Consider the following 26,140-nt stretch of genomic DNA (forward strand, 5'->3'; position numbering starts at 1 on the left):
ACAACTGTCCTCAGAGTTCTCCCTGTGGCTCAGCTGGAAGTCCTCACAGCTAAAGGCCTAGTAATTGCCCCAGCTTATCCCCCTCAGACTGTGTGGGCACAAGCAGTTATGGGGTAGGGAATGACCATTGTGAGCCCCCGTAGAATTGGGTTGGTGTGAAGGACCCACACCGAGAGATTGTGGCTTATGTGTGACAGGGAAGAAGCTCTGTGAAGAAGCCTATGTCACTGTGACAGCTCTAACGCCCAGCCTGTCGCCTCACCTACTTAGCAGGCTTCCAGGAACAGGGTGCAATAGGCTGCTCTGAAGGGTCACAAAGTTTCCCGGTGCCTTTGGCCACCCTTCCTCACATTGCTGAGAGGCTGTAAAGTAGGAAAGTGGAGCATCTGCCTGGCTGTGAGGTGTGCACCTTACTTACCTGGCTTCTGCTTGAGGTGAGGTGGCATCCGCACAAGCATGTCCATCCCCAGGGACACGGTGTGAACTCTTTGACTCCATCCTCAGCCGGGGGCCAGTGTACACTTCTAGGAAGCTGAGAATGTAAGTGGCACCTGGGTTTCTGGGCAAATTTTCTGTTGCCATGATAAGACACCATGACCAAGGCAACTTATTTAAAAAAGAGTTTATTGGGGGACTTACAACTTCAGAGGGTGAGGTCACTGACTAATGACCATCATGGCAAGGAACATGGTAGCAGACAGGCAAGTGTGACACTGGAGGAGTAGCTGAGAGCCTACTTACATCCTAATCCAAAAACACGAGGCAGAGAAAGCTAATTGGAGGGGCAATGGGAGGCTTTGGAAACCTCAAAGTCAGCCCTCAGTGACACACCTTCTCTAACAAGACCACACCTCCTAGTCCTTCCCAAACAGTTCCATCAAGTGGAGATCAAGCATTCACATACATGAGCTCATAGGGAAGGAGCATTCTCATTCAAACCACCACACTGGGGAAGGCACTATGGCCCTGGAAGTCCTGGGCACCCATGGGACTGGTATATGCTCCTGCGTGTCTCCTATTGGATACATATTACGGGAATTACACAGCATAAGGACAGCCACTTCCAATGACATGAAGCATAACTGTTCACATAATATTTTGAAACGAAAGTCTGACAAAAGTAAGGAGTTTGCCCTGGGCTGGACAAGGGGTTAGGGATGGAGAGCATCTTAAGAATGAAGGACCATTCTGTGTCCCAATGCAGTGTGGACTCATGACCCTAAACACATGTGCATACATATGAAAGCAAAAACATGAAGTGGCAGTGAGGATAAAATCTGTTGATCACATGAGTGACAGCCTGGAGGTGATTTGACTTAGTTTAGGAAGGCATTACCATGGGGTGATTGTTGAACTAGACCTAGGAGGACACGATAAGAATCCCTATACCCTAGGGCAGATTCCAGGACAAGGTCCAGCTTTGTGAACCAGTGAGTTTACAAGTCTACTTGGGTTACTTACAGGGCATGGGTGAGGGGTCACTTACAGGAGCAGCATTGACCCCAAAGTAGCCACCTCACCAAAAAGCATTCTAGCATGGATGACAACTCTCCCACAGTCATACAGATGGAGTCCCCACTTTGATTAACTTCCCACGTTCTCTGTACTCTAGCACCTCCCACAACCAGGAGACCATGTTCAGCTGGGGTGAATTACATACAGATGGCTGAGAGGTGCTGAAGGGAGTAGCTGATGTCTCAGCTAAGGGTCTAATGACCTACCTGCCTCCTCACTCTACTAGGGAATGTCAATAGGCATGTGGGAAGTCAGGAATGCTTTGCTGAAGACAATTGTAGTTATTAACCCTATGAGTACAGGCAGGAAACACAGGGTAAACTGAGGAAAAGATACATGAGCTTTTTCTGTATTGTGTCTTGCAACTGCCTGGGACTTAGCAGTTAGCGAAAAATAGAATGTTTGACTGGTGAAATGGAAACTGTAATTAATCATGAGCAAATGTTGATATTTAACTTAATTTTCCCCCTTTTGCCCTCACATCGCTTTAATCAGACCATGATGGTAGCTATTGACTTTAGCATTCACTGATGAATATGGGCCATGACCTGTGCTTAAGGTCCTTGACAGGCTGTACCGCTGTGGAGTTAGAACATAAATAGTGCTGCTGGCGTTATTATTGATTAGAGAGACACGGTTGAGTGGGGAATATATGTGTGTGCAAAGACCAGCTGGAAAGCAAAGGCTTTAAATATTAACAGTGCGTCTCCAGGCCTGGTCTATACACACAAGACCCCTTATTGGAAGATTCTGCTTCCACCTAGTGCATCCACAGCCAACCCCACGGTGCAGACGAGTAGTTGGGGCAGATGCTTTGCTCAAGAGGTCGAGTAATTGCAGAGTTGATACCCACTTTCTGCCCATTCAGAAACCTTCAGGGTTTTTTTTTCCTTTGACCTGGTATGTTTTCATCTCTGCACCCCCTTTAGGTCCTACCCTACTTTTTAAAAGATGTAGTCAATACAGGAAGCACACCAAGCCTATTATCCACATTTAACACTATTACAATGAAAAGAAGATGTCTCCAGAAATTAATTATCGCGCAGAAAGTGAACACAAGAGCCTTTGTCACCATGATAATGAAGTACCATCCCCGCCTTAATGCTCCTGAGCCCGGCCATGCCTCTGCTGAATTCTTCTGAATAAACTGCGAAAAATATTGCCATTTACTCTCCAAGGAAACTCATTGTCTAATACAACCACTATTTCCTGTTGCCCACGCAAAGGGAGAGTCTACAGAATAGAAATGCTGGGAGTTTCCCTCCCTGCTAATGATGAATGAGTCTCTGTATCCCCCACCCCTCTCGACCCTCCACCCCCACCTCCTGCCCCCTGCCCCTGCCCCCACTCCCCGCCTCATCACCACTATTATTTCGCATTCCATTGATGTATTAAATTTACGTTTTGGAGGAGAACTGCTAAGACTTTTAAAAAAATAAGTTAATAGGCTGCACTGTTCCTTGATATAGGCCTGGCCCCTTGTTATAGGGCTATTCAACATGCTTCACAGTTGGTGTTTAGTTTAGATATGAAAACAAACTAGCCTATAAAGTACTGTGCTGTAAATACACCTTTATGAAGCTCCTGGGATGCCCTTTCTAAAATGTGAATTAAGATATTCCATGATTTCAAGCCCATAAACTGAGAAGTAGCTATCACCCTGAGTGATAATTTGCTTTCTGAAACCTTAGAATATAAATGACCTTTGCCTGCTGTCCCCAAATTTGAGTTTGTGAGAGTGATGATGATGTATTTAGAAAAAAGTGTAAGAGCTCAGATTGGGGACCAGGGAGATGATGCTGTCAATAAAGTACTTGCCACACACATGAGGACCTGAGTTCAGCCCCCAGCACTCAAATAAAAGTCAGGCATGGCAATGCACACCTGTAATCTTAGTGCTAGGATGGAGGAGGGTGAGACAGGAGGATCCCAGTCTATCCAAGTGGATGAGCTTCAGACTGAGCGAAGACCCTGTCTCACAAAATAAAGTGAGGAGCAATTGAAGAAGACACCTGACACTGACCTCTGGTCTGCATGGGCGCGTGAACACACACACACACACACACACACACACACACACGAGACAGAGACCCTTGTGTCCTTGAAATCCTTTTTGTTTTCTTTACTTTCTCACTACCATGATTAAACATTCTGACGAAAGCAACTAAAGGGAGAAAGGGGTGATTTTGTCTCACAGTTCTGGAAGGATGTGGTCCATCGTGATGGGGAAGACATGATGACCAGCATGGAAGGCATGGTGGCTGGAGCAGAAGGCTGCCTGTGCACATTGCATCCACACTCTGGAAGCAGAGAGTAAACAGAAAGTGGGGTCTGTCGACAGTCTCAAGGCCCATCCCCAGTGGCTCACTTCCTCCAGTAGGGTTCCACAACCTTCCTCCACAGCGCCTCCATCTGGGATTCAAGAGTTCAAACACGTATGCCTATGGGGGAACATTTCACGTTCTGACTACAGCACACCTTTACTTAGGGCCTGTTTTCTTTTCCTGTTTAAAGAGCCGCCATATTTCACTGCTGAGCCAGAGAGTCGGATTTTAGGGGAAGTGGAAGAAAGTGTGGACATTCCATGTCGAGCCATGGGTGAGTATGGGAAGCACCAGATGGGGATCTGTGGTAAAAGACATGAGTGTCTGGGAAGGCCTTTAAATCTGTTCAGGGGGACAGTGAGCATGAAGGCTGGGGACACTGGATACTGAAACTCAGTAACTAGCCTATGGCCTTGGTGAAGGCCATTGTAAAGATCTTGCTTCCTTGACTGTAGATCAATTCAGGGCTGGCACAGTGTAAAGTCTACTTAGCCTCGAGAAGGAGGAAGAGGAGAAGGAAGGCCTTGCCCTTTGTCTGCCCCAAAGACAGAGGATTCAGCAGACCCTGTGACTCCCCTCAGTACTTGAGTTCCCCAGAGTATATGGTCATAAGACCATGGCTCTCAAGAAACACATCTCCACCCACCGAGTGACAAGGACTGGGAACCACATCTGTCATCCTAAAATTTGAGATAGGATCTCATATAACCTAGCCTGGCCTCAAACTTGCTATGTAGCCAAGGATGACCTTGAGCTCCTGATCCTCACACACCCACCTCTCCAGTGCTGGGATTATAGATGTCAGCCACCACACTTAGTTTAAGCAGTGCCAGGATGGAACTCAGGAGATTCCTACATGCTAGGCAAGCACTCTGTGGGCTAAGCTTCTGCGCCCCACCCCCATCATGATTTTTTTTTAATAGGAGCTTTTCCCACCTTTCTGTCCCTTTAGCTCTGGGGCAGCTCTCCTGTTCCACAGGTCATTGTGCCCTCCTTCATGTGGCTCATTGTACCCATTGCCCTGTCTATAACTTTACTGTGTGGTTACACAGGGAGTTACTTAATGCTGTCCTTGCTCCCCCCCCACACACACACAGGAGACACAGGTTTTGCAAGGCAATCCATTACCAAGACCTGTATTATATGAAAAGGCTCTTTTCCTGTCTGTTTAGACCTGGCATCATAAACACGGTTTTCCTCCACTCACTAAGCGCTGGGAGGGAAGTCTTGCTTTTATGAGAAACAATGACCCTCGCTTCATGAGAGTGCAGGAGACCAAGAGTAGAGAAAGTGAAGCTGTTTGTTTTATGACCTTGCAAAGTCTGGCATCAGCCTATAGAAAAGACAGGAAAAAAACGCCCTAAAATCCCCCATCCAATTGGTTCAGGGTGAAAAGCTTTTATCTAATGTATGTCCTGGGGCTGGAGACTCCCTCCTTTTCGGAGCTGTAGGCTTAGTCATGTAGCTGACTGCCTGTGTAGCTTTCCAACCCCAGGATGAACAGAGAGCACCCAGGCAAGCAGGAGATAGCAGCTAGCTAGGGAAGACAGGGGACAAGTACCTCCCGCTTGTCCGTGGCTCTCTAGTGAGCTTTAAAGGCACCTCATACAAAAAAGAAAAAAAAAGACAGACTGATTGATCTCTTACACTACCAGTTTGGTGAGTGTTACAGTTTCGTAAGAGGAATGTTATCTCTCTCTATACACTCTTGAAACCTTGCTTCAGGGAAAGCACAGCTAAGTACTATGCTCGGAGCCTCCAAGATTAAACAAGACACATACTGGAAAATTGTCAATAGGCGTCTGGCATATAGACGCTGCTCACCAAATACTGGGATCATGGGGCAGGGCAGCACAGTCCAAAACCCAGTCAATGGGCATGTACCTTGGCACATGCTCCTGCCATAGCGCTTAGCCTATGAGAGCTAATGCCTAGGACTCAAAGAGCCCCCACCGCCTGGTGTTAAACCGTGCCCACCCCATCCTTCAGTTACGAAACAGGAGGCATGTGGCTCACAACAGCCCTTGGTAAACGCAGAATTGCCTCTGACCACAAGTCCCTCCCAGGGTTTATGTCATATCTGCTCTTTGACAAAGGGCCTGCAGCCTTTCATCCTCACTCCCGGTCACCTTGTCATGGTCACTCTCTAAATATGCTGTGTTTCTGTCCTCCTCAGCTCCAGCTCTGTTCATGCAGCCCCAGAGGAGGACGGGCACAGATTTTGAGTGGAGACCCTTCTCCATACTGTGGTGACCACTATGGTGTCTTGTTCTCTTTCTCCTACCGTAGCAGCCTCTACAGTGCAGCTCAGTGGATGAGAAGCTACACAACATTTATAGTTTAGAAATGAGTGCATTGTCTACTACTGCAGGGCATACAGTTCCCATTTGACATGCCCCCCTTCCCCGTAGAAGCACTCCCACCCTTCCATGTAGTGACTATTATTTTTCAGTAAATGACAATCCTGACATTCTTCTCTGGCAGGGGAGTGCTCTCTTCTTGCATAATTTCTGCAGGGCAAACTGTTAAGCACAGACTTGTAACTGTGTGTTGGACAGGCCTTCCCACATTGCTCTGCCATCTTGTGATATACATCTCTCTCTTAACTCTGGCAATGAAACAAGCTGCATGGGAAGTGGGGGCGGGGTTCCCTGTGAGAGCTACATCATGTAATCACCATTATGAGATTTTACATGAACTGCATATGCTTTTACCTTGAAATGGATTTTAAAAAGTTGTCCTGATTTAATGAGAGGTGACAGGAAACGTAATTAAGGGAAGAACTGCCTGAGAACACATCATCTGGAAATGCTCCCAACATCAGCTCTATTCATTCAAATGGACTTTCTACACCCACGTACACAGAGACTGAGTCAGGGGTCTGAGAAAGCCTCACAGAATCGTGGCAAATGTGCCTTTTAAGACTTCAGTCCATTTAATGGTGCCAGGCCTGGAGGCACGTGCCTGTAATCCCAGCACTCAGGAGACTGAAGCAAGAAGTCAAGAGTTCAAGGCCAACCTGGGCTATGTAACAAGATTTTTGTCTCAGAACCAACCAAAAGATCATTTTTACTCATGAAAACTAAGTAACAAAAGTGCCTAAACTCTAGAGCTAAATCTTAGTGTCTCCTCAGGTTCCCACGCCCACTGTATTTCTGGAGTCTGCTATGTCATGTGTTTGGGGGCTGGTTCTCTGAGGAGCTTCTTTGCACACTTAGCTCACCCTGTCTGGGTGAGTGTGATCCTCTAGGACTCCAGGAAGGTCAGAGATACCCCCCAGGAAGCCTAGCCCTGCACCAAAGCTGCCAGCAGAGGGCCCAGATGTTCCCTACTCAGAACTGGGCTGCCCCAGGCAATGCCGTGCCATTGTTCATCAGCCCTGAGCTATGTGAACTGACTTCTGCCGTAGAGGAGGTGGGCTTCAGAAGTCCACACCCAGCGCTTGGGCTGCCAGCAGTTCCTTCCATGTGCCCCTAGGCTCTGACCCTTGAAGACCTGTGTTAATGTCCACCATGGAAGCCAGGCCTTGTTCCTCACTGGGATACCACACACAAGACAGGGAAAAGTAGGCAGGGCTCTGGAGTCTGAACCTGCCTAGTTCCCTAGTCCTTCTGGCCTGGTACCCTGCCGTTAGCTTGGGGTACAGGAACAGGGCCCCTTGCACCCCCTCTTCTTGCTAACTTTCTTCGGTGTCTGCAGGTGGACATACATTCCCTCATGTGTTCCTACCTTCTTTAAGCAGGGTTTCTCCAAGGCTTTCAAGTCGCTCCTCTAGCAATACAGACATGCTTAAAGGTCACTGGAATCCATGGGCTAATTGGATGAGGAGGTGTTTGAAGAAGCCCCCAGCTTTGTTGTTGGCTGTGGTAATGAGTGCTCACACTATCCACACAGCCCTTACCACGTGCCTGGCAGGAGTTTTACATGCAAACCTGTCAACTCTTCACAGCCTTTGATGTCATGTTCTAAACTTTCCCGGTGTTCTATTGTTGACTTGTTTCACGCCTGTGACTACGTACCTCACAGGTGCAACTGGCTCACAGTGTGGGGGTGCAGTCCATCATGGCAGGGAAGGGGGAGCAGGGCGCAGGGAGCATGATGGTCACGTGGCATCCACAGTCAGGAAGCAGAGAGAGATGGATGCTGGTGCTCAGCTCCCTTTCTCCTTTTTTCTCAGTCCTGGACCCCAGCCCATGGGATAGTGTCACCCACATTCACAGTGGTCTTCCCACTTCAGTCCACCCCATGTAGAAGCTCCCAGTGACCCTAGATAGCCTTCCAAGCAGGGACAGAATCAGAGCTATCAACTCTGGCCTAAACGCAAGGGCAATCACAGTTGAAATCTCCCTAGGTGAGTGTAAACCTGGGGGCTGTGGCCCTTGCTTATTCCTTCTTCCCCTTCAGAACACTTGGTGTGTGTTTTTGTGTAAGATGAGGGAAGTGTTCCTAATACATAGGTTATGGCATGAGAAGGTTGCCATATGCACCTCTGAAGTCATTTCACCTTTACCCTCCTCCAGAGAGTTCCTGGAGTATAATGTTGTCCTCCATTCCTATCCAGGGGTTCCTCTTCCCACCCTCCAGTGGTACAAAGATGCTGTCCCCCTGAGCAAGCTCCAGAACCCGAGGTACAGAGTACTCCCCAGCGGAAGCCTGCACATTCAGAAGCTGAGCCCAGAAGACTCTGGAATCTTCCAGTGCTTCGCCAGTAATGAAGGAGGGGAGATCCAGACCCACACCTACCTGGACGTGACCAGTGAGTAACACACATTATCATGGCCAACCTTCCGGTCAGAGCTGCCCAGTACACAGGGTAGTAGCGTTGTGTCAGCCCCTGGAATGATGAAGGGACAGAGCCCTGTGATGAGGGGTGAGTTAAGGAGAGCTATGACCTAGGCAAAGCCCTGCTCTTTGTTTAAAAAAAAATCTTCCTTTTTAGACACATAGAAAAATATTTCTGTCCCCTGCCCAGGCAGAATCAGAAAGACTAATCCAGTATGTAGCTCACTCTTAATCTTCTTTTGATCTTTTTCCTCTGTTTTAAAAAAATATTCATTCTCTACTTTAGTTTTATTGAACAATTATAGTTCTTTTGTGGGTTTCTTTTATTACCCCATTAGCAGAAACACCTTGGCACCCTGTCTTTGAAAAATAAAATAAAAGTACAGGTTCTCACTGTATCTGTGGGTTTTCTTTCTAATCTCCCACAGCCGTAACATTGTTCTTCTGAAATGAAGTAGAGTTTAGTGGTTATGGAATTGCACCTTTCAAGTTTGCCCTTTTTTAGAGGCAAAGTGCTGATATCGCGGGTGTGAGCAGCACTGGGGAGTGAGGCCGCGCGTGCATGGGACTGGTGCCTCCCTGCTGCGTGGGAAGAGACAGCTGAGTCCTTAAAATGCACTTGTGTGTTTTGGTAAACTTGGGAGGTCACTGTCCTTGACCCTTTCCAGGAGTCACATTTGCCCTCCACTGCAGAACATAGGAAACCAATCTTGTGCCAGGCGTTTGCAATAATATCGGATGTTTAAGCCAGAAACTTAGTTTGTATTCTTTGGCATTATTTAAAACCCACCTTGCAGCTATGGCCAGGATGTTATGATGCAGACTGACTAGGTAGTCTGAGTTTGTTTGTTGTTTACTTGTTCCTCTCTGAAGGGTCTAGTAATAGATGCTGTAAGGCTGTAGAGGGGATGGTCTCTGTCACAGCTACATAGCACAGAGGTGTAAACTTGCAGGAGTGAGTGGGAGCATTGTGTGAGGTATCTGCAGCAGTGTGGCTGGACTGGAACTCTGGAACACTGGCTGCATTTTATTCCAGCACACGCCTGTCTCATTCCTCTCGCTTGGGGCTGTGAGGCCCTCACACTTCCGGCCTTTCCCCAAGAACAAGAAGAAGCCACAGCGTGGGACAGGGGTTCTTAAACCTGTATGTCAGCTTTCAGAATACCCTTTGGAGGTGTGAACATGCCATCCCATAGTTGATACAGACTGTCACCCAAAGGACAGAGCCAGTTGGTTTCTGTAGATAAATGTGCTTCCTGGGCCTCTGAACTTGGCAAAGAGCATCCACTCCCCTTTAGACGCTCAGCAACAATGGGTAGTTCCTAGTGGCACAGGTAGAGGCCACTCCAGAGTGACTACTATTGTTTTGATTTAGTGCCCTTCCCTCTGATTGGTCCTGCAAGCTCTGTGTGGATTCCCAGGCAGACTTCTCAGAGACAAGCCACAACTCTCTCCCCACAGATATTGCTCCTGCCTTCACTCAGCGTCCAGTGGACACCACAGTCACAGACGGAATGACAGCTGTCCTGAAGTGTGAGGTGTCTGGGGCCCCCAAACCCGCCATCACATGGAAGAGAGGTAGGTGGCTCTGCAGGTGCATGGCTGGCGTGGAAAACACTGGAATGTTGGCTGTGATTTTTTTTTTCTTCTCACTCATTCACTCAGTGAAGACTGAATGACACTTATTTGCCTCCACCAGGGGCTAGATGCCAAGGTGCAGTGTGAATGAGACAGGCGACCCTGGGCTTCTAGATAACTTGGGGACTGAAAAACAATGGTTCAGTCAGTAAAGTGTTTGGGACACGAGCATGAAAATGTGAGTTCAGTCACCAGTGCCCATGTAAACAACTGTGCACCTCCATCCTGGCACAAGGAAAAGAGAGGTAGGAGGTTCCCTGGGGCTTGTGGCCAAACAGTCTAGCCCATTTGGTGAACCCCAGTTCCCAGCCATAAACTCTGCCTTTAAAAATGGACAGCCTCTACATATGTTCATACCGTGTACATATGAACTTGTATATATACACATGCACACCTGCACACACCAAACACCTCATAAACCAGTGTTTCTCAACCCCTTGGGGTTTGAATGACCCTTTCACAAGAGTCGCCCAAAGCCATCAGAAAATAAGATGTTTACATTGCGATTCATAACAGTAGTAAAATTACAACACAAGGAACTGTATTAAAGGGTTGCAGCATCAGGAAGGTTGAGAACCACTGCCTTACACACATACTATTAAAAAAAAAAGAAAAGTCCGTGGAAATTAGAGAGCATTAATGACTGTGTGAATATGACTCTCCTTCACACAAGGCCGCAGTGAGTGCCTTCTGCCCACTGGGGCTCCTGAAGATATTAAGCCCTAAATGTGAAGTAAGCATAAGAAGTGTCATCCGCAGGTAAGGATCCCGTACACAGATCAGAATCTGTTTAACAAGACCTCACAGTGCTGGGTAATTAGGAGCTCCTGGTGCTGGAGATCCTGCTGGTGGTGGGAAAACGCTTCAGCTATGGTACATGAACAATGTTCGCTTTGCTTGGATTATCATCTTGTCGGCTGTGCCAGCCACCCTCTCCTTCCCTGCTGGCTACTGTGCCTCTAACAGCTCTCTCTCCTCTTCTGCTCTTCAGGGAACCTCATTCTGGCCAGTGGCTCTGTCCGGATTCCTAGGTTCATGCTGCTGGAATCTGGGGGACTGAGGATAGTCCCCGTCTTCATCCAGGATGCTGGCAACTATACCTGCTATGCAGCCAATACCGAGGCCTCTGTGAACGCATCTGCCATGCTCACTGTTTGGAGTAAGGACCATTCTCCCAGAACCTGCTATTAAACCCTGCTCTCAACACCCTGTCATCTGTGTCCCGAGGATGCCAATACCCCTTAGATTTTTCTCACTTGGTTCAACAAAAATGATTATTTTTACAACTAATTTATAGAAATCTGTTGAGCAATTAAATTTTCTGTTTCTGAAAGAATAATTAGGAAACATATCCAGAGAGTCAGTGGTGCTATTTCAAGAGCCGTAACAGATCGACTTTTTAAAATACCCAGTTGGCTAGAATTGCTAAAGCAATGTTTTGATTAATTTTATAAGAAAATTTAATCAGTCATTGATATCCTTAAAAAAAGTATTTTGGGGACTAAGAAGATTGTTCAGTCACTAAAATTCTTGGTATGGAATCATGAGGACATGAGTTTGATCCCTAGTACCCACCAGGCATATACTTGTAACCCCAGTGCTACAGGGACAGACACAGGAGGATTCCTGGGGTTCACTGCCAGCCAGTCTCATCTGGTGCTCCAGGTAAAGTGAGGACTCTGCCTCGTGAAATAAAGTAGAGAGTTGTTAAGAAAGACCTCTGGCCTCTGCATGCACACATACATATGCATGTGCACACATGTTCACATGTGTGCACACACAACAGAAAGTATTTTTTCTGCACTATATAGTATCAACTATATAAATTAAAAAGGGATATTTCTTGTACAGTAGAAGCAAACAGTATAGGGATGTCTTTGCTCCTCCAGATTTTGTCATCCTCATTGTAGGTCACTGGTCCTTGATATATGAAAGAATTATTTTCTGTAACATGACTATCCAAACACCAAATGGCCCCGACCTCTAGTGCAGTGGTTCTCAACCTTCCTAATGCTGAGACCCTTCAATACAGTCCCTCATGTTGTGGTGACCACCAGCCCTAAAATGACTGTGTTGCTACTTCATAGCTGTAATTTTGCTACTGTTATGAATCATAATATAAATACCTGATGTACAAGATAGCTGACATGTGACAACTTTTTTCTTCCAATTTATTTAAATTCCTACATATTGGCAAAGTACTACAAAAGAGGTTTTGTTATGTTTGGATATTGGAGCCAGCCACATTTGATGCATGGGAAACATTAGCTTCTCATTTTCAAGCTTGTGGAAAAGGAAAAAGTGAGGTCTGTCTCCCCATAGACCACTCTCCAGAAAGTTCCATGGATCTGCTAAGGACAGTAAGTCAGCTCAGTGGCCTGTAGAGTCAGCCAGGCTTCTCAGTCGAGTTGCTTGGAAGAGTCGCATGCCCTCCCACAGACAAAGACCAGAAGACTCAGAAACCTTTCCTGACTCATAGCTGGCAAGCCACCATGCTGGGCCTCTAGTGAAACCCTGGGACTCACAGAGTGGTGTCCCCTGGCAGGTATGTGCCAGCATAGCACAGGCTGACTGTGGAGAGGCTGGCATCTGCAGTAGTAGCTGTAGGTTCTGGAATCCTCAGATGCGGGGCAGCCAATGGGCTCTGTCTCTCACCAGCTGTGTGGTCCTAGGCGATTCACAGTGGGCCTGGACATCCACGCTCGGGCTCAAGAATTAGGAGTAATGACAGTCGTCACAAGTTTGCTCTTGATTAAACCACTCTGCACAAGTAAAAACACCTTCCAAAGTCACAGGAGCTGTGTGGACACTAGAACAATTAAGACAATAGTTGTCTTAGCAAAGAATTTTGATTTTATTTATATACTATTTATTTACCTGTGTATTATTTTACAGTACCAGGGATTAAACCTAGGACTTTGACTGCTGAGCTATGTCCCCAGTCCTCTTTTTGCTTTTTCTTTAGAAATAGAATCTCAGTGTGTTTCCTAGGCTGCTCTTCAACATACTCTGTAATTTGTTGACCATGAACTCACCCCAGAGTCCAAGCTGGCCTAGAATTTGTGATCTTCCTGTCTCAGCCTCCCTAGTAACTAGAATGATAGACATTAGGCCAGAAAGACAGCTCAGACAGTCAAGTACTAACTTATAAGCATGAGGACCTGATTTTGATCCCCAGAACCCACATACAAGAGCTCAGAGCCATGGCGTATGCCTGTCATTCCATGGGCAGATACTTGGAGTTCACTGACCAGCAAGCCTACCCTACTTGGTGAGTTCCAGGCCAGTGAGAGACCCTGTCACAAAAACAAGGTGGACAGCCTCAGAGGAACCACCCCTAAGACTGACCTCACACATCCTCAAACACACGGAGACACTCCTAAAAGTCCAGACGCTAACCTGCTGCAGGGAACGCCTAAGCATTTGCACAAAATCTTTCTCTCTTCTGGAGAGTCTGGAGGCCCGGGATGACTTGGGAGTGGGTGGATTAACTGACTTTCCTGCCACATAGAAAGGCTTGTTTTCCATTCCCTGAACATCACTGAGCGCTTCCATTTACACCCGTTTTACCGAGATAAGAGGGAATTCAGAGGCTTTGATGTCAGATGACCAATTCATTATCCCCTGAGGGCAAGACAAGCACACTGGTGATTTCATCGGGCTGTGACTTGTGTTGTTTCAGATCGAACGTCCATCGTTCACCCTCCAGAGGACCGAGTAGTGATTAAGGGGACGACAGCCACCCTGTGCTGCGGAGCCACCCACGACCCTCGGACCACTCTCCGGTTGCTCCCACTGTTCTCATTCTTTAGGACTTGTTAAGATTCCTTGGGTTAATGAAGGGAAAGTTGAGATGAGAAGGGAGAGTTTGGGGGGGTCTTCAATTTTAGCAGCCAATCCCTGATGATGCCATCTCCCAGTGGCAGGCTCCATCATTAATCACAGGAATCAGTCTTCCACTCCAGCCTTATGCATTATTTACAGTGGGCTATGCTCCACTCCATGGCTTCAATACAGCTTTTTGTGATTTTCCTGCCAAGGTTAATACACTGTCTGTAAAATGCTCTTGTCGGGGACTGATACTTAATGAGACAAAAATCCAGAGGGATGGAATAGGATTTCAATGGTGTTGACATGGGAGCTCTGCAATGCTCAGGAGGGGTTTTCCATCCTGCAAGGTTGGTTTTTCTGTATAGCAGGCAGAAGAAAGGTGTGTGGGTGTTCAAGGCAGTAAAAGAAACACAGAGGAAGGAACCAGGGGGCTTAGAGATTCTCTAATGCCAAGTGGGACATCCTGTAGACTGGAAGCTGAAGATGATAATTGTGACACGGGCTAGGCATGTGGCTAAGTTTTAGAGTGCTTGCCTAGCATACATGAAGCCCTGGGTTCTATCTCCAGCACTGCATACACTGGGTTTGGGGGTGTATGCCTCTAATCCCAGAACTCCAGAAGTGGAGACAGGAGCATAAGAAATTGAAGGTTGTTCCCAGACTCATGATGATTCAAGGCAGCCTTGGTTACAGGAAACCATCTCAACACAAAGACAAAAACAAACCAGGCATGGTAGCACACACGTTTAATCCCAGCACTAGGGAAGCAGAGACAGGGATCTCTGTGAGTTGGAAGCCAGCCTGGTGTATATACCGAGTTATAATCTATCTAGGGCTACACAGTGAGACTCTATCTCAAAACCAAAACAAACAAAACAAAATCCAAAAACAGGCCACTTTAGGTAAGGGCCTGACTGCAGACAGGTGACCCTCAGCAGTGAGCTTTGTGTCAAAGAGCAGAATAGTTGTGACTTTTCAGACTCAACCCTGAAAATAAATGAATAGGTGAGATGGAGAGAAATACATCACACAGCATCCTCGTCCTGCCTTAGTTCTAAAATGCTGCATTTAGCCAAAAGGATGGAATTGGAGTTGACAGTGAGCAGAGGAGATGACTGTTGAAGCGTGCACTGAGGACTAGGTTCAGACACTTGACCCTTCAGGGCAGATGTTAGGCAAACCATTCATTTCTGCATCCCCACCTGACTCCTCAGAGCCTCCAGGACTGGAATACAAGTGCTAGTTAATTACAAGAACATCAGATGCAAAGCCCAAAGGAACACACAGGAAGCAACAAGTTAAAGGTTACCTAGGGGACCCTGGGAGGCCTACCCAGAGATCTCTTTCACACCTAGAGAATCCATCCATTGTAAAGGTGGCAGGGTGTGATTTCAAACAGTGCTCCAAGGGCTGAGAAATATCCCCTTGGATGGTTCCTTTGAAGCACTGAGTCCCCCTTTCTGGGAAGAACTGGGCCATCCCCACTTTCAAGGGCCCCAGTCTATATAGGGCAATCTATCTTTCTCTTCGAGTGAGCTTTTCGCTGTTGGCTCTTGTGTTGCAGGGTGACCTCCTGTGACTAATTCACAAAAGTTTGTACTGTGAATATGCAGGGCAGAAAGGGCCAGTACATTCTGAAAATGTGATCAAATTATTCTAATAAAGAAAAACCAGCACTTTCATCTCATCCAGCCGTCAGTAGGGGCCCTGCCCAGAGACATTTAGGGCTGGACAGGCTCATAATTGAGTCTATATTGGAAAAGAAAAATGTGCTAAAATGGCCATAAAGATTAAATGAAGAAGAAAGGTGACATCAGAGACAGCCTGACCAGAGTAGTGGGACTTTAGCAGGACAGTTACAAGAGCACTAAGCTTTTCTCAGGAGACCGCCTCTCTGGGAGTCTTAAGCAGCCATTACTGAGGCAGGAAAGCTGTGTGGGTGCAGTTCAGTAGGTAACAGCTGTGCCTCTGACCCACAGAGTCCTTGTCTCCCAGACACACTCAGACGGATATTCATTGTCATATTTGGGGATTTAGTTTGTTGCATGTGTTAGGAATAGTACATCTGTGGTGCACTTGTATACAGGTGTGTGTGTGTGTGTGTGTGTGTGTGTGTGTGTGTGTGTGTGTGTGTGTGTGTGTGTGTGTAGGCCAGATAGTACCTTGAGTGTAATTCCTTAAGTACTATCTACCTTGGATTTTGTTGTTGGGTTTTGGGTTTTTGTTTGTTTGCTTTGTTTTGTTCTGTTTTCTTTGTGTGTGTATATGTGTGTATGTATGTATGTATATATGTATGTATGTATATATGCATGTATGCATGTATGTTCCCAAGTGCATAAGCATATACATGTGCAGGTGCATGTATACCTGCCTGCACATACAAGGGGAGGCCAGAGATGGGTGCTGTTTATGAATCTCCATTTCATTTACAGAGGTGAGGTCTTTTGCTAAACCCGACTCAGCTAGTCAGCAGTCAGCTTGCTCTGGGGATCCCATCTTTTCCTCTGAGTGCATGGATTATAGGCGGGCCACTGGCCTATTTGTGGGTGCTGGAGAGCTGAATTCCAGTATTAGTGCTTCTATAGAAAGCATTTTGTCCCCTGAGCTGTTGTCCAGATCCTCCATCTTGTTTTGAAACAGGGTCTCTCACATAACCAGGAGCTCATCAGCTAGACTAAACTGGGGGTGGGTGTCAGTGATTTCCCCCCCCCCCATCAATCTACCTGTCTTTGTTTCCCTCGTGCTGAAACTACTAGTGTGTGCCATCATCCCCAGACTTTTTACGTGGATTCTGGGAATTAAACTTGGGTGTTTTTTAATGAAGGCAAGCCCTCCAGCCATCATTGTCCTGTTTTAGACACTGAGTTAACAATAGCTTTTGTGTATTGTTCAAGGTATCTGCCTGCCCCCACCAAACCAAAAGACTCACCTTTTTAAAAGGTTTGTTTTTATGTGTGTGTGTGTGTGTGTGAGAGAGAGAGAGAGAGAGAGAGAGAGAGAGAGAGAGAGAGAGAGAGAGCGAGAGAGAGAATGTATGCTACATGAGTGCAATTGCCCAAAGAGGTCAGAAGGAGGTGCCCAACCCCCACAGCTGACCTGGGTGCTGGGAACCAAACTTGGGTCATCTAGAAGGGCAGGACACACGCTTAACCACTGAGCCATTTCTCCAGCCCCAAACTCATATTTTTAAAAAGTGTAACTCAGTAATGTTTACATTTTACTCCGATTCACCAACTGTTTGCTCTTTGCTGTCAAGAAAGGGGTGGGAATCCTGCTCCTGTAGCTTTTGTGATGAACTCTCTGCTTGGCCACAGCTACGTTTGGAAAAAGGACAACATGGTCATCACACCATCCAGCAGTTCGAGAATCGTGGTGGAGAAGGACGGGTCCCTTCTCATTAGCCAAACGTGGTCAGGGGACATCGGGGACTACACCTGTGAAATTGTATCTGAGGGAGGGAACGACTCCCGAACGGCGAGGCTGGAAGTGATGTGAGTACTGAACCTCTCCCGGTCTCTGCATTTCTTGGCCCACGCCCTCCTACAGGACTGCCACGGCACACTATCAGCCTGAGGCCAGCACATCCCACCATTCAGCTGTGCATGATGGCAGGGTCGTTCCTTTTTACCTCCTTTTCTCACCCACATATGTGTGTGCACGTGTGTGCATGCATGTTTGGAGGGGTGTGTGTATGCATATGTTGCACATGGGGTGAGAGGTGAGGAGGTCAGAGGTCAGGAGCTGCACACCTTGTGGTTTGAGACAGGGTCTTCCATTTTGCCTGGAACTTTCTGGTATGGCTAGTCTGGCTGGCCAGGGAGCCCCAGAAATCTGCCTGTCGCCCCCTCCACAGGGCCGCAATGACAAGCGTGTGCCGTCACATGCAACATTGTCGTTCGGGTTCTGGGGAATCAAACTCACGCCTTCATGCTTACAAGGCAAGCACTTCAGCAACCAATCCATCTCCTCCGTCCCTTCTTTCTTCCAGTGTTTTCCTCCTCCCACTTCCTTTGCTCCCTTCTCTTCTCTTCTCCCTTTTCCCATTTATACGGCTTCAAAATCAACATGTTTCATGCTTGCACAGATGGTTTGACCATAGGTCATTGTCCCCATGGATCCTTCACTTTTCCTGCATAGACACCCTGTCGTGAAGGATGTTTGCATCACTGCCATTAAGTAGTGATGAGTTCCATGTAATTGTGCTTCAGAGTTTCTGAATGGTGGAATGTCAGGTCAGCCTATCCAGAGCCAGGCAGCCAACTAGATCTCCAAGTTAAACCAGCCCCAGACCACACCTCCATTAAGTCTTTGGCTTAAGAAAGCTAGCAAATGTTCCATTGCTTCCAACCCAGACCTCCCTATGGGTCCTGGTTGGAGCCATTAATGGCTGCTGTGTTCTCCTTCCTCGGCAACCTCTCTGCTCACAGAGCCGGAAGCTGAAAGGCAACAACCACTTTTCCAACGTGTAGTTAGTTGCTTTATAAAAATGTGCCCTCCCAGAAAACCCCTGAGCATATGAGCACAAAATACAACCAGCAAAGAAAGAATCAAAGTTTCATGGTCGCCAGAAGCCAGCACATGATGCCCATCTGTCCATCTGTCCATTTGTCCCTGCCACCGTGATGCATACTGGGCCATCAGAAGACAACTGTGAGAGGCTTTTCTCACAGCTCTACCCCACCGTGATGCAGAAAGGATTCTGAACACAGAGAGCAGCCCCTAAAAATAGCATCAGAACACTTTGCACCCAGCCAAGCCTCATTTATCTTTGAGTCCCCAGTACCTGCTGAAGGGATTAAGAGTGAAGAGAATGTCTGCAAAGAACCACGCTAGGCCTTCTGTGTATGTCCCGTGCACTCAAGAATGAACAAACATAAGATCCCTAGATCAAAGGACTTTAAAAGGTCAATGAACACGCTGGAGAGGTGGCTTAGCAGTTAAAAAAAAAAAAAACTTGCTGCTCTTGAAGAGGACTGAGTTCAGATCTCAGTGCCCCACATTGGCATCTCATGACTGCCTGTAATTGCAGCTGTGTGGCTCCAGGGGTAAAGTGCCTGCCATGCATACATGTATGCACACATCAAGATTAGATCTGCAACAATAATATTAAAAGCTTGGAAAAATCTGCACTTATAATCCCAGCACTAGAGAGGCACAGACAGGTAGACCCTTGGGACTTGATAGCCAGTCAGTTTAGCAGAACTGATTAGCATAGGTTAAGTAATAGATGATGTCTCAAATAATGAAGTAGAGAGTGATCGAGGAAGATACCTGATGTCAACATGTAGCTTCCACATGCATGCACGCACACACGCATGCACGCGCGCGAGCGCACACACAGAGAGAGAGAAAGAGAGAGAGAGAATGTATTAATAGTGTTAATGATTTATAGTACCCAGTGCAGAAAGCCTACTGTATATTCTGAAACTGAAACTGGAACAATCCCATTCTATCTGCCCTCTCCAGGGTGTCTCCAATTCTCCTTAGGTGCTGGTCTTCCCTGGGGAACAAGGTCACCACAGATAACCATGAGAACCTGGAGCCCAGGATAGACTCTGAGAAGAGCAGCCTTGAGGCCCATTTGGACCTGGAGCCCAGGGTAGACCTTGAGAGCAGCCTTGGACAGCCAGGGTTTCCTCTATCCCACCCTTCAGTGTTGAAGCCCTCAGATCACTGTGCTCTCTCTGTCCCACCCCGTCCTCAGACCCATGCTATCTCCATGGTGTGGCTTGTGTCTTCTGTCAGTGTCACCCAAGGGCTTCTATATCCTTTAGCATTCAGCCCCATGATTTCCTGCCATTCGGTCACAAGTGCCTCCTAATTATGTCCTGACCCATCCTCATTCATAACATCAACCACACTAGGAGAGACAACGCTACTATCTCAAGCCCACCCCTCCCAGAAGTCCCTTAACCATAAATGTTTGCATTCCAGGTACCTGGCATACAAGAGATGCTCAATAAATGCACAATGGCTGGTTGTTGGCTGAAGGCATGTAGGAACACATTAATGAGTATGAGTTTTAGACTGTTTTCTGACCTCCACTCTTCTTTTACCTTCAGGGTGTGTCAGGAATAAGCATACAGGCCCCCACTGTCTATCAAAAGCCCAGCTCCACTGCCCCCACTCAGCTCATGATTTTTAAAAAATCTTTTTGATGATACTGGAGAACATAGCCAGTGAATCTGCATAATTCTCCATACTATTCACATTTTTTTAAAACTACCTTTGAGAACACTTAGATCATCCAGTCTGGGTATCAAATAAATAAGTGTTAGCAGTTCATAAAGGCTCCGTCAGCAACAGCCCAATTGCATACTTCCAATATAGCATGTTCTTTTTATTCTGAGCCATTTTTATGTTCTGCTGATTTACATATCTTCCCCACTATTTACTTATTTGATTTCCTCTAAGTAAAATACATTTTTCAGCAAATGTTGCTGTACGTATAAAATAATAGGCTTTCTGCAATGGTGAAACACCTCATCGCTAAAGATAGAAATATTTGCAGATCTGTGATTCAAGCCAATTAGGGTGCCATGGGCTGCAGAACTGATTTGGAAGGCTGCTGGCCCCTGGGAATTGCTGGTGTAATAAACACGGTACTCTTCCAAGTCGGAATGAATGGGGAGAGTGATACATCTTTATATCCAAAGAGCTCTTGGAATGGGGGAGATGGTTCAGTCAATAAAATGCTTGCCAGGTGGGTATGAGGACCTACATATAGATTTCCAATGCCTTAATGAAATACTGGGGAGGTAGGGACAGTACAGTCCCAAGAGCTCACTGGTCAGCTAATCGAGCTGAATTATTAAGCTCCAGGTTCAATGAGAGACCCTATCTCCAAAAACAAAAAACAACAACAACAACAAAAAAAACAAGATGGTAAGGGACAGTGGGCTGACTCAGTGAGTAAAGGTGCCTGCCACACAAGCCTAGTGGCCCAAGTTCAATCCCCATATCTGACAGAAACGTGGGAGGAAAGAGTTCACATTGTACAAGCTGTGCTCTGGTCTCCACAGGCCCATGTGCTTGCACACATACACATAAACCACACACACACACACCTATAAAGACTGGGGACACCACGGCACCAGTGATGGCCAGGGCGATGATAACAGAAACAATTCAAGAATGTAGAGCATCAAAAGCTTCTGAGAGAAACTTCTGTTCCAGCTCTGCCACATTTCCACGATTACTCAGATAGCAGATAAATAAATAAGAAAGAAAGAAATGAATATTGCCAAAGGACTGAGATGCACTTAAGGCTGAACAGTGGTGTCCTTCAAAAGCATAAGAGAGCTGATTCCTCCATTCCCTCCACTCCAGTTAAAAGCCGCTTTGTTAAATACAGGAGTTAGGGCTGGGGAGATGGATGGGTCAGTAAAGTCCTTACCTTGCAAGCACAAGGACCAGAGTTTGATCCCTGGAACCCACATTAAAGAAAAAAGACAGGCATGGTAGTACACACTTGTAGTGGCAGTGCTGGTGAGGCAGAGACAGGAGGGTCCCTGGAGCTCACTGGTCACCCAGTCCAGACTAAATGGTGATCTCCAGATCAAATAAAGACCCCATCTCACAAGTAAAAATGTCAACAGCTCCTAAAGTACAGTATCTAAGGTTGGCGTCTGCCCTTCTACATATGTGTGTGCATGTGCTCGCGAGCGTGTGTGTGTGCGTGAGCACGCACAGACACACACACACACAGTATTTATGTATTGAGAATATTTGAAGTGTGCTTTTAAAAGATAGACCATCCAGTGGGGTGTGGCCATGCTCATTTGCTCCGTGGTTGACCATTTCAGTACTACGTGTTGCCTCCACTGAGGATGCTGGCTGGCATGAGCCCACAACACTGGTAGCAAGGCTGCTGACTACAGCAGAGCCCCCATGAGCCAGACTGACCAGGCATCCTTCCCACCTTACTGTGGGACTTCAGGCATGTTGTCTTGCTCCTCTACCTCGGGTGGTACAGCTTACAGACTGGACATGGTGGCACTGACCTCACAGGACTATGATAGAATGGAATCAGCCAGTGTTTCTCCAGTTCTGTGTTAAGCCCAGTGGAAGAGGGACTCTCAAGAATTTAAAGCTCCTCTGGTTTCCTTTCCACCTCAAAACAGAGCAGCATTGCCTCTCATGTCCCAGGTCTCTGCCTCGAAGCTGGGAGCTTCCATCCCTGAGACTATGCTACTTTAACAAGTTCCTCCTGACCATCTGACATAGAAAGGTGACTCCTGCATTGAGCTCCCAGTGCCTGCCTCAAACAAACATATAGTAGGTGTCCAATGAATGTCTAAATAAGCCTTACCCCACTTACTAAGTTAAAACAGGAGGCTATATTTTGTGTCATCCAGGACAAGCAATGTATGTAGGCTCTGACCTAACCCTCTCTCTGAAACTCCAGACATTTCGGCAACATGTCCTATACATTAGATTCAGGGATCTTTATCATTAGACATTGTCACCTTGAAGGCTAGAATTGTAGTTCAGTTTGTAGAATGCTTGCCCAGAACACATGAGACCCTGAGTTCAATCCTCAGCATGGGATAAAACCAGGTTTGGTAGTACTCACTTGTAATCCCAATACTAGGAAGATGTAAACACCAGGATTCAAAGTCCAAGGTTAGGCTGCGGCTGGAGCTCAGTTGGCAGAGTGCCTGCCAGGCATGCACAAAGCTCTGGGTTCAATTCCCAGGGCAGAATAAAACTGGATGTGGTTGGTGATAGTAAGTGTCTGTAATCCAAGCATGGGGAGGGGTGTAGGGAGGCAAGAGGATTAGAAGCTCAGAGTGTCTCAACCACACAACGAGTTCAAAGCCAGCCTAGGATACAATACGTGAGACTGTTTCAAAGAGGGTACATGGAGGAACAAATCAATGAATAAAGTGCTGTGCCTCTGCAAAAGCTGCCTGGCCATTGTGGCCTGTCTGTAGATTTAGCACCCTGAAGATAGTGATAGGGAATGCCCGGGACAGGCTGGATAGCTAGACTAGCCAAAATCGGTGTGTTCCCAGTTCAAATGAGAGATCCTGTCTCTGTGAATAAAGTGGAGTATAATCAAGGAAGACACCTGAGGTCAGCCTCAGGCCTCCACATTCACGTGCACACAATACACACATTCGCACACACATGCAAGCATGCATATACACCCATACACCATACACACACAGATCATTCTTGACCACATTGCAAATTAAAAGCCAGTCTGGGCTGCCTGAGGCCCTGTCTCAAAGACAAAAAACAAACAAGAAAAAAACCATTGTCACCTTGAGTTTTAATCCTGTCTTTGCCTCTAGTTTGCTGGTTCTATAGTGGCAGGAACTCTCTGTCCTGGGGTGACTCCGTGCCTCCCCAAGTATCTTGCCCGGTTGAACACACCAGAAAGATCAGTTTCCTAAGGCTTTATGGATTGATTAATTGTTAGATCATTTAAAGACCCAATTAGCATCACCTGACTCATCCTGTAATCAGAGACTAATTCTTAGGAGCACAAAGTACAGAGAAAATCTAATTTACTGAGCTGACTAGAAGAATCAGACCCTGAGGCAGCAAGAGAGGTTTCTTTCAATAAAACTACTTCTGACAATAAAACTACTTCTGACAAAGACATAATAAGGAGGGAATGATTTAACGCTATCCCCCAAAGTTATCAGGCCCCTCGCCTTCCCCCTCAGAGCAAAGTGGAAGAAGATGGGTTTGACCAAGTCAAGATTTGTGCCTCAAAGGGGCGAAGCTCTTTTGCTGGAGAAAGACTGACCTGGTCCTCTTTTTCAGGAACAATTCTTCTTTGACCACAATTTTACCAATTGTTCCAAACTGCTCCTCCCTCCCCCATATCGCCCTTCCTGTCTATCTTACCCTGTGCAAGATCCTGTTACTATGGTTGTTGTTAATTTTTGATAATACTGTGGGGTAAGGGACTTGGCAGCAATTTTCCATTCCATTTCCATCACAAGGTGACTCTGAACTGGCTTCCATTTCCATTGTTCCTTGTGTCTTTGGTTTTGTCAGATCCTAAAGAAACTCAGGGTATATGACTAACTGTGGTGCCTATTAGCATCCCAAAGCACATGCTGGCCTCCAGGCTCACTCAGTACCTGTGACTCCACTCAGCTCTTCTCAGCCCACCCATTACCCTAAACCTGCGAGCTCATTGGCTTTCCCTTCCCCCAGCTTCTAACACCTGTTTAATTCTGCCATGTAGGCCATGGGCTCTCTGTGCCTTCTTGACCCCTCTCTCTCTTGTCCCTCTTGGTTTCCTTTGCCCACACACTCTTCTCTTCCTCTCTCGCTCTATGGTCCCCTCTTTCCTCTCATGGCCCAGTTCAGACTATTGGCCATGTTTAGTCCACTGCTGCTTCCTCTCCCTCCTCTGCACTCTTCCAGATGCCTCTAGCTGTATCTTCCTCATATCCACAACAAAAATCTTGCCCAGTTAAAACTGTCTGACAGTCCCCCTAAAACCTCACCTCCCACCTCCTCTTAAAGTCGGTAGTAAAGTGCTTGGATGCAGTCTGTTCCTATTGAATAAGATCTTCCGGGATGGATTCAGGGTATATGAAAGCCACATTATCTATTACTGACATGTTGCTCAGAGGTTTTATGACATCTCATCCCCAAAATAACCATCAGCAAGTTGAAGAGGAGGCCTGGTGCTGGGAATGCCTCAGTAGGTAGAACACTTGTAGCACAAGCATGAGGACCTGAGTTCGGGTCCCCATCTCCTACGTAAAAAGCTACCCCTAATGGTATGTGCCTCTAACCCCTTGCACTGGGATGGCAGAGACAGGAGGGCTCACTGGTCAGCCAGTCTAACTGAATGGATGAGCCCCAGCTTTCGTGAAAGCCCTGTCTCAAGGCAGAGGGTAACAGAGAAAAGCAGCTAAGATTGACCCCTGGCCTCTATATGCACACAAACACGTGAAGAAATATCCACAATACATATAAGCATGTATACACATGCATGCATGCACGCATTCGCTCACACATGCACGCATACACACACACACACACACACACTAAATGTAAGAAAAAATGTCGCTTGTAAACTCTCAGGGTCTTACTATGTGCATATAGGACAGGCCTGGAGCAAATGCTGCCTTCCCAGCTTGGTCTATCTGCATATTCTTCTGCTGTTGGGAGCTGAGGAGCACTGGCCAACCCTGCTAGTTTTCAAGTTCATGCTTGTTGTGTCAGACCAACTTCTATTATTGGAGACATATTTGCAGTGGAATTCAGACACTAATTAATTGGAATTAGCACAGACCTTACAAGTCAAGGGCATAGACTCCAGAACAATTCCATACCTCAGGCAGAAGCTGGAAGCTATGGAACTTCCACACCACCTACCAAGCCTGACCTGCTAGGGCTTCCCCTATACCCTCTGCTGCAAAGTCTCCACACAGAGCTGTGGTTCTGATTACAGTATTTCGTAAAGGAGAAAACAAACAATCATGACCAGACCAGCGATAAGCTGGAGAGTTGGGGAGTATCCAAATCAGCATGATTGTAGTGTAACACTATTCCCGTGCTCTGCCTGGAGGCACACATGCATGCGTGTGACATATGGGGCATGGCCTGGCGGGTTCCACATCCCCCTTCTTGCTTTCACACCTTACCTCATGACACCTGCCAGGAAGCAGAGCCACACACCAGAAGTTTCCTATTTGGCTGAGTGGTTGACACATTATTGAATGTCTGTAGCCTCCATCCAGCCCACAGAAGTAGAGATTGAGCTAACATGCCAGCTTCCAATCCTATGGCTTATCTCTTGTCCTGGACCCACCCACGGCCCAGCTGAGTTACCTCTCCTATGGTACCAGAGACCCACAGGAGTGACTAAGATAGCCCCATCCCTCTGGATATCTCAAGGGTTTGGAAGTTCCATCCCAGACCAGAAAAATTATTATCAGCAGTTTTATTTGGATATTTTTACTAAAGTTTATTTTTGGTTCATGTAAAAACAAACACTGTCAACTTGACAGACTCTAAAATCACCTAGAAGGCACACTCTTGCCATGTCTGTGAGTGAGTTTCTAGATTATGTT

At 46.8% G+C, this 26,140-nt stretch overlaps 1 protein-coding gene across 2 annotated transcripts in view; it reads left to right on the forward strand.

Moving 5' to 3' along the window:
* Nucleotides 1-26,140, forward strand: part of Sdk1 (sidekick cell adhesion molecule 1) — an 880,893-nt gene that overhangs the window by 630,096 nt on the left and 224,657 nt on the right. For both annotated transcript variants that reach the window (XM_040751271.1, XM_040751272.1), the window contains exons 8-13: nt 4,030-4,113; nt 8,401-8,595; nt 10,083-10,199; nt 11,251-11,418; nt 13,942-14,044; nt 17,405-17,581. In XM_040751271.1, coding sequence (XP_040607205.1) covers nt 4,030-4,113; nt 8,401-8,595; nt 10,083-10,199; nt 11,251-11,418; nt 13,942-14,044; nt 17,405-17,581 — 844 coding nt within the window. The remainder of the gene's footprint in view (nt 1-4,029; nt 4,114-8,400; nt 8,596-10,082; nt 10,200-11,250; nt 11,419-13,941; nt 14,045-17,404; nt 17,582-26,140) is intronic.

This window comes from Mesocricetus auratus, unplaced genomic scaffold (genome assembly GCF_017639785.1).
Source record: "Mesocricetus auratus isolate SY011 unplaced genomic scaffold, BCM_Maur_2.0 Super-Scaffold_100008, whole genome shotgun sequence".
Classification (NCBI taxonomy): Eukaryota; Metazoa; Chordata; class Mammalia; order Rodentia; family Cricetidae; genus Mesocricetus; species Mesocricetus auratus.